The sequence below is a fragment of the Panthera uncia genome, unplaced genomic scaffold (genome assembly GCF_023721935.1).
Source record: "Panthera uncia isolate 11264 unplaced genomic scaffold, Puncia_PCG_1.0 HiC_scaffold_2274, whole genome shotgun sequence".
In the NCBI taxonomy this organism is placed as follows: domain Eukaryota; kingdom Metazoa; phylum Chordata; class Mammalia; order Carnivora; family Felidae; genus Panthera; species Panthera uncia.
Window position 1 is genome coordinate 1,716 of NW_026058992.1, and position 11,088 is coordinate 12,803.

Consider the following 11,088-nt stretch of genomic DNA (forward strand, 5'->3'; position numbering starts at 1 on the left):
CACCCTGCCCTCCCTCCCACCCCCCATCAACCCTCAGTTTGTTCTCATAAACTGTACAACAAATTAATCAAACCTACGGAGGGGGTGGTGAGAACTTCTGATTTATAGTCAGTAAGTCAGAAACACATATAACAACCTGTACTTGTGACTGGCATCTGAAGTGGAGGGCAGTCTTGTGGACTGAGCCCTTAACCTGTGTAATGTATCTCCAGAGAAATAGTGTCAGAATTGAGATAACTGTAGGACACCCAGCTGATATCAGAGAATTGCTTTGTGGTTTGGGGAAATGCACACATGCATAAGAATGGGAGCAGAACTATAACATGAAAAATGCTCAAAATCATTAATCATCTAGGAAATGCCAAGCCTGAGATATTACTTCATCTTTACTAAGACTAGAATCACAATTTCAGAAAATAACAAATGTTGATGAGGATGTGGAGGTATAAGAACCCTCATATACTGCTGGTAGGAATGTTTACAATGATCATTCACTTTGGAAAAAAGTTTGGCAGTTCCTCAAACGATTAATTGTATTGTTGCCACGAACTCAGAAAACATGTTAAATGAAGAAGCCAATACCAAAAGAACACATATTATATGTGTCATTTATATGAAATGTCCAAAATAGGGAAATCTATGGAGACAAATTATGTTAGTGTGTTTTGGCCTGGAAAGAATTGGGGGATAGAGAGTGATAGCTAAAGTGTACTTTTTGAGTTTCTTTTTGATGTGATGAAATGTCCTAAAATTGACTATGGTGATGGTTGCACATATCTGTAAATATACTAAAAACCATGAAAGTATACACTTTAAGTGGGCACATCTTATGGTATGTGAACTATGGTTTCATAATGCTGTTTTAAAAAGACATGAGAGTCTTAGCCAGGTTTGGTTATTAATTGAATATGAGGGACAATGATAAAGGATTCAAGGATGATGGCCAGATTCTAGGCTTTCCAATGGGTGGATACTAAGGCAGAAAACAAATGAAAAAGAAGCAGGTCTAAGGTGAAAGTAAAGGGCTTAAAGAGAGGGTGAGACAGCATATATAGAGATTTTTAAACTTTTTGAGGGGCGAGGAATCATGGTGTCTCTTGAAGATCAGCTAAGAAGTTTGACCCCTCTCCCCACAAAAATGTGAATATATTACCAACTCCTCACATACATAGATAATATTTGAATATCTGTTCCACAAACTTCTGTGTTGAGAATGACTAATCTACGTTTACTCAGGGTGGTTGGTAGATAGTGTTCCTTGGGCCCTGGCATAAATGAGGTAGTACCAGGGTGAGTATAGGCTGGCAGATAGTGACCCTGCAGTAAGGCTAGGTTCTTTCTGAATGTCATAGAGGTGGGGAGGACAGGGTGAAGATCCCAGCAGTTCTAACCCAGGTGAGAGACAACAGAAATGTCCCAGGGAGGCTTCCGCCTGGACAAGGTGACAAAGAGGATATAGCACGCCAACTTGGGAGGCTTTCCCTACAGAATAAACTCTCTACTATTCTTGGAAGCCTCTACCACAGAGGTGTAGAAAAGGTATGAGAACAGATTTCCCGCCCCCTCCCCCCCCTGCACACACACACATACATCTATCTGGGAGGTGAGTCACTAGGTGGGAATTTGGGCAAGAAATGGAGGGAAGGAACCAAAGGAATCAATTTAGGTCATTACCTTTGTCACCTGTCCATCTATATTTTTGGAATAAGTACAGTCAGAGCCCAAATGTAGGAAATAAAAGACTCTGGAATGTGGCAGTGGGTAGACTGCTCCTTCCCAAACTCTTGTCAGGGCAGAAAAGATCTGACTATCTCTGCATCCATCTCTCAACCTGCCACCACCTCACAGCCCTTCCCTTTGCTTGGGTCTGCAAAATCATTATTAATAATAGCCATTACATTTCACAGAAGACTTCAGTTGTCAGCAAAGTTTTGCCATATATAATGAATGTTAATCATAATAGAATAAAATATAAATGTTTATTAACAAATATTAAATTTGTTCCATAAGGGGGCAAAGGGTGGATAATTTATATACAATAGCCAAGATCTGACAACTGGACTTGATCATTTTCAAAACACCATCTGTGTTCAGGAAGACTCGCTGCCCCTCCCCCCCGCCCCCCCCCCCCCCCCCTTTCTTTTTTTTTACAAAATTTTAAAACTAGCTACAATGTTCTAATCTGAAGTTTTGTGGAACTCAGAGAAAGTATTTCCTGTGTGGTGCATGAGAACATAAAAATTGAGGCTTTTTTACTTCCCCAGGTTGAAACATGTTTAAAAATGAAATTTCATAATTTTGTTTTCGAGCCATACTGATTGTTTTAAAGAAAATAAAGAGAAATTTTTAGAAAGCGGAAATTCAGCCAGGGAGAAGAGGAGAAAAAACTGAAAATACCAAAGCCAATGTCAAGGCCCTAGGGAGAGGGGCAGGGTGATATGCATACCCTCCCCTGGTAAGAAGAGAAGGGAAAACCAACCAAGGCCAGAAGGCTACTAGGGAGCCCTCAGATTGAAGGGGACAGAGCTGAGTTACAAGGCTGTGCGTACTGAGGCCTGGCAAGAGTTCGAGCGTGCGGAGGTAGGGGGCAGGGTCCTGCAAAACTCCCCGTTGTCTGAGGAGGTAGAGTGGGAGGGGAGAAAACTCATTGGTGACGCGAAGCCTTCACGTGACCTGGAGCTGCAGAACGGTGCAGCCTTTGGAGCAGTCGTCATTCCCGGCTGGATACCAGCTCCCCGCTGCCCTGGGTCGGGCGGGCTGGCACTGGGCCTGAGGAAAGCGGAGCAGGTAAGGGCTCTGGGGTCCGCGTACCAAGGCCAGGGCGGCAGCTGCAGGCCTACCCCGGAGGGCGGTGCAAAGGATCAGCGCAGCGGGTCCCAGCATGGCTTCTCCACACCCAGCAGTCTTGGGAGCGTCCGTAGTGGCCTCCTGGGGTGGGGTGGAGGTGCTGGCGGCCACGAGGGCAACCGAGCCACTAAGAGTCATGGGAAATCACCTCTGAGTTCCTACAGGAAAATGGTGAACCTCTGAGGCGGGGTGGGGGAGGCTAGGGGTTGGGGCGGGAGAGGCGGATGGGGGGGGGGGGTGGCCAGGCGGTCCGGGACCCTGAAGGGACCAGGTGGTGGCTGGTCGGCGCCAAACGCTTCGCCACAGTCCCGGCTCCCTCCACCCCGGCCCTCTGCAGGTCTGCAGGTCTAGGTGTCAAGTGTTGCAGCAGCACACGCACGGCGAGAATCAGGAGGAAGGAGGCTGCAAGGATAGGCCCAGGTCGGTGCGGGGGACAGTGTGGAGGGCGGGTGAAGAGCCCAGTTTGAGACCCCCTCCCAACTCCACCAACCCTGTCCCCTGTCCTCCATTTTGGTGACTGCAGAAGCCTGGGGATATATTTGTAGGAAAATGGTGGTTTGGGGGGAGGTAGGACGGAGAAGTGAGAGAGGAGGAGGGTCCATACGGGAGGCCCCCTAGAGGGCGCACGGAGCGTTACAGGTGGGAAAATGATACTTTAAAAACCTTTGATACCCAGGGCTCTGAAAGAGGAGTAGTAAGGCCTCTGTTCTCGGTGCTGATCTGTCCACCAAAACCTCAAACCCTTTGGTCTTTTGTCTCCTAGGAGTAATGGCGTCCAAAGAGGAACACGCAGTAAAAAATCTCAACATGGAAAATACCGACCAGGGAAATGAAAAAAATGATGACAATGAGCAAGTTGCTAATAAAGGAGATCCCTTGGCCCTCCCTTTGGAAACTGGTGAATATTGTGTGCCTAGAGTAAATCGTAGGCGGTTCTGTGTTAGGCAGCCCATCCTGCAGTATACGTGGGATGTGATTCGGAGGCTTGAAGAGCCACAGGCAATGATGAGAGAAGAGAATATGGAAAGGATTGGGGAGGAGATGAGACAACTCATGCAAAAGCTGAAAGAAAAACAGTTCAGTCATAGTTTGCGGGCAGTTAGCACTGACCCCCCTCACCATGACCATCGTGATGAGTTTTGCCTTATGCCTTGAATCATGTTTTCCCTGAGGTTAACAGGGAGACACCTGCTTTCTAAACTTACATGTTCATGATATACCTTTGTTGTAAACCTTTTGATGTCACTCATTCCTGGTGAGTCTATTATTACCTCTAGTTGAATGTTGTGTTTTTGACCCAATATGTAAGATTTTTGTTAGGGAAATTTTGCCTACTGCATGGAAAGATGCTCATTATATATTGTGAAGCTAATAAAGCAGTTTAAAAAAGCAACCTATGTATTTTATTATTGTATTTATATTTATTTTATTTATTTATGTTTATATATTTAGTACATTAAGAGAAAAATGATGAAATTAAATATGTAAAAGGATTAATACAAGGACATATTTCTGTGAGATGAGTTGATGTGTTTTATTTTATAATTTCTGTAGTTTTAGAAGAAATGGAAACTATTTTTTTTAAGTTTATTTATTCTGAAAGAGAGACAGAGAGAGCAAGGTGGAGGAGGGGGCAGAGAGGGAGGGAGAGAGAAAATCCCAAGCAGGCTCTGTGCTGTCAGCATGGAACCCAACACAGGGCTCAAACCTACCAACCCTGAGATTATGACCTGAGCCAAAATCAAGAGTCAGACATTCAACCAACTGAACCACCCAGGTACCCCATAAATGGAAACTATTTTTAATGACCTTGTGAAAGCAGTAGGGTCCCTTAATAAATATTTGGTCATGAAATTTGGATATTTTAGCCAGATGAATAAACTTAGGAATTCTTTATAAATTGGGGACAATGCTTGCTTCACATGACTGTGAAACAAGATAAGGAGTGTGTATGAGCTGTGTTTACCTATTTTTGTCCTCATCCCACCTATTAGGGAAGACCCCCTATCCCCAGATTTTCTGTTCAGTCACTTAGCAGAGTTTCCAATAGGTTTCACCAGTCTGGTATTCTTACTCTGCTAGTCAAGCTGAATTCTGCCTGACAAGAAGTAGGCCCTTAACAAAATACAATTAATAATGATTGAGTCAGGAGCTCTGAATTCTTGTCTCAGTTCAGTCCCTTAATAAAATAAACATGAATATGTGGCTTCACTTATCTAGAAGGGACCACTTGCAATTCCTAAGGGAACAATAGATCCATTTAAGAATGTCTTGAAGTACTTGAAACTATCCTAATTTGTCATGGATGTGAAAATCACCTGAGGACTTTCTCGAAAATGTTGACTATTGGTCCTACCCTAAATCTACTGAATGGGGATCCAGAACATTAATTTGTAGGAAGGGTTCCTGGTGATTCTGATGCACATTAATGTCTAAAGGGCTACTGTGTGCATATATTTATTATGATCTCGATTCTTAAATAGGAACCGTAATGAAGAACATAAAAGTGAATATCTGAATTCAGTGGAGAGAAGTATTAAAATACAGAGTGAGAAAATTTAAAAAAAGGCTTTTAGATTTACTACATAAAAATTGAAATTTAAAGTATATACACTAAAAAGTTCAAGGTGGTTCTCTTGTAGGGTATTGGGTGTTTTTTTCTTTGTACTCAACTACATTTTTCTTAAAGAATATGGATTACTTGTGCAAAAAGAAATAAGTCAATAATAGATCCACATCCAATGAACTCTTCAGTGAGCTTATAAATGAAAGGCAATGTAGGCCCTTAAAATTATCAGTGACAGAACTTAAATAATATAGATTTCAAATTACCCTTGGATATAGTATTCATGCCCTGGTGTAATTGTCCCTCCTGCTGAGTGGGCAAAATCACTAGATCTTACTTCCTATCAATAGACTACAACAAAAGTGATGTGACACCATTTCTGTGACTGTGTTACAGAAGATTGTGGTTTTGGTTTTACCAGAAGACTTCCTCCTTGTCCTCCCTTCCCTTTTGCTGCCTTTGAAACAAATTCCTATGTTAAAGAGGCTCATATGGCAAAGAATTGACAGTATTTCTCAGCCAACAACCAGTGAGGAACTGGGACCCTCGGTCCAATAACCTTTGAGGAAGTGAATCCTGCCAAACAACATAGGCAAGTTTGGAAGCAGATCCTTGCCCTCTCAAACCTTCAGATAAGACCCTGGCCCTGACCAACATATTGATATTCACAGTTAGCTGTCCTCAGCCAGTAAAAGCCAACTTCAAGCACACCACCAGTGCCTCAGAATCCTCCCTTATCAAGGTGATTAAAACAAGGACATTACCAGTCAAGGAACATGAAAGATGATAATGAGAAAAGGAAAAAGTCTTTTGTAAAGGAGATGAATGAACATAAAAGAGAGAAAAATAAGAGGCAAAGGCAGAGACATATAAAGTCCTAGTATATGTAGTATTCTTATGACTAAAAGGGACCAGAGGACTGTGTGGATGGGGGGAAGGGAGATTGAGATTGATTGGTAGATTACCTAGACATGAATACTCCTAGGCAATTTAAAGGAATGTTTGTAGAAGCACAGACTTTGGAGTCAGGCAGACCTTAGTTCAAATACTGGCATCATTGCTTATAAGATTTGTGACCTTAAATACAGTTGGTCAACTGCCCTTAGTTTCATTTTTCTAATCTGTAAAATATAGAAAATGTTCACCAAGATGCCAGTCATATATTAAGCTCTCAGTAAATGTTAGCTGTTAATGTTATAAAGCACATTAGGTGAAAATAAAAGCTTTAGTTCAGTAAGAATGAGTAGCCTCATATTTTAAAGTTAATAAAATTAGCAGATTTTTGAAAGTATATACTGATCCCAGAAGTCAAAATTTGGCAAAAAAGGGATTATATTTGGTAAAAACATAGTTTGTCCTGTACAATACTGTACAATTTTTGAATCCTTGTCAACATTTAATAATTGAGAAATTGCACAGAAAAATCCAGATTCTAGGTTTCCATGAAAACTCAGGTCTGTCAACTCTGGGCCTGCATTCCCACATTGCACCAACTGACTGGAGGGAGCTTACCGATGGCTTCAATCCTTTAGAAAGACACGTGTTTCAGTTTTATTTTTGTACCCAGCTTTTCTTAGATTATCTAGTTATCTCTCTGGCACTTCAATTTATACTCCCTAATTCATATCAACTGCATCTCAAAAGGAATTTGAAGCAACAGTTCAGTAAATAATTGGGCTTTGGTCCACTTTGGGACTCAAAAGACATTTTTATGTTTCAAATATGCAGTGTACAATATGATAACAATGATATCCATGTGGTTATTAAAAACTTGAAATATGACTAATGCATATGAGATATGCAAAACTGTAAAGCATACACAAGATTGTTTTTTTAAGTTTATTTTTGAGAGAGAGAGTGAACAGGGGAGGGGCAGAGAGGATCTGAAGTGGGCTCTATGCTGACAGCAGGGAGACTGATGTGAGGTTCACAGGCTCAATTCAAGAACCATGAGATCACAATCTGAGCCAAAGTCAGAACCACTCAGCCTACTGAGCCACCTAGGTGCCCCAAGCATACACCAGATTTTAGATCCACAGTACCAAAAAAGAATGTAAAATATCTTAAAAAGTTTTATACTGATAACATGTTGAAATGATAGCATTTGGCTATAAGGTGTTAAATAAAATATAATGTTAAAATTAATTTCACTAGTTACTTTTTTACTTTTAAAGAATATGTTCATTAGAAAAACTAAAATTAGATATATGGCTCACATTATATTTCTGTTGAACTGCACCATTCCAAATCATTTTAAGATATACCAAGTTTTTATAATTAAAAAGTATTATTTAAAAATTTCTGATAATAAAGATAAGATGATACACATTCATTTCAGAAAGCCCAAAGAAAGATAAAGAAGAAAATTATTAAACCTAGTAAACATTGTTAAATATTTTAGTTTCTACACAAAACATCCACAAATGGAATCTTGTTCTATAAAAATTGGATCATACTGTATATTCTATTTGTATGCTTCTTTTTCGCTTAACATTTTAAGATAACCTTTTTACATTATCTTTAAAAATTATTTGAGACAAAGCTGTTATTTACATAAATTAAAAATTAATATAATAATAACAAAACTGGAAGAAAATATAGATTATTTAATTTAAGCACATTAAAGACATTCCTCAACATATAATTTAAGGCAGAATTATGCAGAAAATAACTTATTTTATTACATAAAAAATAAACTTTTATTTGATATAAGTGTAATTTAAAAAGGCAAATGAAATATTAGAAATATATAAGAAAGACAAAAAGTTACTATCATAACTGAATAGTGAATTGGTTTAAATCAATCAGAAAAAGGAAAACAAATATCATAATGGAAAAAGTGAAAGTTAAACAATTTTGTAATTGACTAATAGATATATGGAAAAAATTATGTATCATTTGTAATCAAGGACATATGAAAATGAGAATAAGAAAACATTTTCAAGTAACAAATTGGTAAATAATTTTAATAATAATAGCAGCCAACATTTATTGATCATTACAATCTAAATATTTTGCATACCTTATTCAATTTCCCTAACCACATAAGTTGCATGAAGATACTATTGTTAGACCTATTTTATAGTTACAGAGAATGAACCACACACCCAAAGCCACATGACTGTTAGTTGTGGAGCTGGAATTTGAACACAGACAGTGTGACGTTTGAATCCACACCATTATTAGTGATTTACATCTAGAGGTGAAGGGTTCTTTCATACAGTGAAAACACAAAGGAGCACGGGCACTTACATACAGGGCTGGTAAGAATGAGAATTGGTTCAACTTTTCTGAAAGATAGTTTGAAAATATGTATCAAAAGTCTTAAAACAATTCTATAGTCTTGAACCAGAAATTCTATGCTTATGACTACACTCCAGGTGAGAAATCATACAAATGATCTGTACCAGATCTGTGAAAACAACCAACTGGGAAAGTACGAAAATAGAGATGGCCTGCATTGAACAATGCAGAAGTTAGGGGCACTGACACCCCACATAGTCAAAAATCCACATATAACTTTTGATTCCCCAAGACCTAATTACTAATAACCTACTGTTGACTGTAACCCTTACCAAAAACATAAAGTCAATTAACACATATTCTGTATGTTATATAGATATATAACAAAATACATTAGTCTATAATATATATTTTATATTATTCTTACAATAAAGTAAGCTAAAAAAAGAAAATGTTATTAAGAAAATCATATAGAAGAGAAAAGTATATTTACAGTACTGTACTACAAAATATTCATCTAGAAGTGGACCCACACAGTTCAAATCCATGTTGTTCAAAGGTCAACAGTATATGCAATAGCAGGATATCTGTTTTAGCATTTTTGGAAAACCAAAAAAACTAGATATGACTTTAATAACTATAAATAAAGGAAAGATAAATACATAAGATGCAGCAATACTTTGGAAGGCTGTATAGTCATTATAAATAATGGAGTTATTTCAGTTATATTGGGTAGGGAATTTCAGCTGTATGTAAATAATAATTGACTGAAAAATGGCTTAAATATTAAGGAAGTTTACGATTTCACATAGCAGAAAGAACAGGAGTAGGTAAGACAGGCTTCAGGGCTGACTGATTCAGGATGTTACCAAGGACCCAGGTTCCTTCCATCTCTGGTCCACTTCTACCATGTCTAGTGTCAGCTTCATCCTAAGGCTGGTGGTTACACCTTATACAACGGGATGGCTGCTTGTGGTGACTGAGGATACATTCTTTTCTGTTTTTGTCCCTCAGGACAGAAGGTAAAACCTCTCTCTCAACCAAGGACAATATCTTCAATCTGACTGGGTCATTTTAAGATCATTGGCCATCCTCAACTAGTAACAATTCTCAGAGAAATTCCAAGTCCTGACAGGTTCAGAATAACTAGGCCTGCCTCCTGAAGTTACCAATAAGGAGAGGTGGGGTGGAAATCTAGATGTTTGGAGTTCTGTTAAGGGAGGAAAGGAGAAGTTGATGTTGAGTAAGCATACACTACACTGGGAACTTCACAAATAGGAATGGCCTCTACTAGGCCCTCAGTGGGATATCAACAGCAGGATGACATATTGAATAACATTTGAAAGGACAGGAGACAGAGCATAAAAAGCTAAAGTAGTCCAGAAAACGCCAACGTTCAAAGGGAAGAGAAAGAATTGAGAATGAGAATAAGAGCAAGAATAATGAATATGATTAAGCAGAAGCTCCCCAACTGATAGAAATCGGGGATTCTTGGAACCCTGGGATTAAAAATCAAAACAAGGGGAAGTTTCTCCAGAGTACCAAGTCTAGTAAGACCATTAACTAGGGTTAAGTGGAAGTCATGTGGGTCTGTGCCTACAGAAGCCCAAGAAACAGTCAGTAAGGAACAGAACCATATGGAGAGAATTACAAGAAAATATATATATATATGTATTTACAAAATTTCCACTTTTCTCACATTTGTAACACCTCCCTTCCCAGATTCTTTCCCCAATTAATGAACCAGTGCCAGATGTGTTGGGCACATCCCTTCCTCCAAACATAGGTAGAAAGTCAGCCTTGTATGTTATTGAATAGCATTTCTGAAAAGCAGACACTTGAGTTGTTTAAGCTTTGAATCTTATTGGGGTTTGTGGAGACTTCCACTGGACATTTTTTGCTCACTTGGCATGCTCATCACCTCTACCCCAGCAAAGCTACTTGTTCCCCCTCACCAGCCCTTTCGAGAACTTCTCCTCACCCTGCCCACATTTCAAGGCTCAACCTAGGTTGTTCTTCCTCATGAACCTGACAGAACCTTGTGGTTTTTAAATTTCTTGTCCCCCAGAAGTTGGCATGTGCAATAGTGGACTTATCCAGGCACCTCATGCTCTGCTTCCCTCATGATGTCTTGGATTGTTTTATAACTGTTTTGTATCTTTCACAGATTCTCTGAACGATCAGTGAATTGATCTTCTTGTTTCTCCTCTTACCATTCTTCAATCCAGTCTCTACATGTAAATCCAAGTAATATTTTATTATTTCATTTAATTTCATTTCATTTTCCAAGTAATATTTTAAAGAGGGATTATAACATGTTCTTCCCTTCAATTATGTCACTTAATGCCTCCATTGAATTTATTTATTTATTTTTAATATATGAAATTTATTGTCAAATTGGTTTCCATACAACACCCAGTGCTCATCCCAAA

The 11,088-nt window shown here is 39.0% G+C and overlaps 1 protein-coding gene across 2 annotated transcripts; it reads left to right on the plus strand.

The window, feature by feature from the left end:
- Nucleotides 1-2,595: 2,595 nt before the first annotated feature.
- On the plus strand, nt 2,596-4,258 carry LOC125917713 (protein BEX1-like). 2 transcript variants are annotated; one of them, XM_049623835.1, is made up of 3 exons: nt 2,635-2,787; nt 3,185-3,267; nt 3,611-4,258. In XM_049623835.1, the coding sequence occupies exon 3, from the start codon at nt 3,616-3,618 to the stop codon at nt 4,000-4,002; it is 387 nt and encodes a 128-aa protein (XP_049479792.1). In that variant the 5' UTR covers nt 2,635-2,787; nt 3,185-3,267; nt 3,611-3,615; the 3' UTR covers nt 4,003-4,258. The 2 variants fall into 2 exon arrangements, with proteins under 2 accessions (XP_049479793.1, XP_049479792.1); XM_049623836.1 differs by lacking the exon at nt 3,185-3,267 and having other exon boundaries at nt 2,596-2,787.
- The last annotated feature ends 6,830 nt before the right edge of the window (nt 4,259-11,088 follow it).

Excerpts from the sequence above, each read along its gene's own strand:
- LOC125917713 (XM_049623836.1), top strand. The coding sequence starts at position 3,616 with ATGGCGTCCAAAGAGGAACACGCAGTAAAAAATCTCAACATGGAAAAT.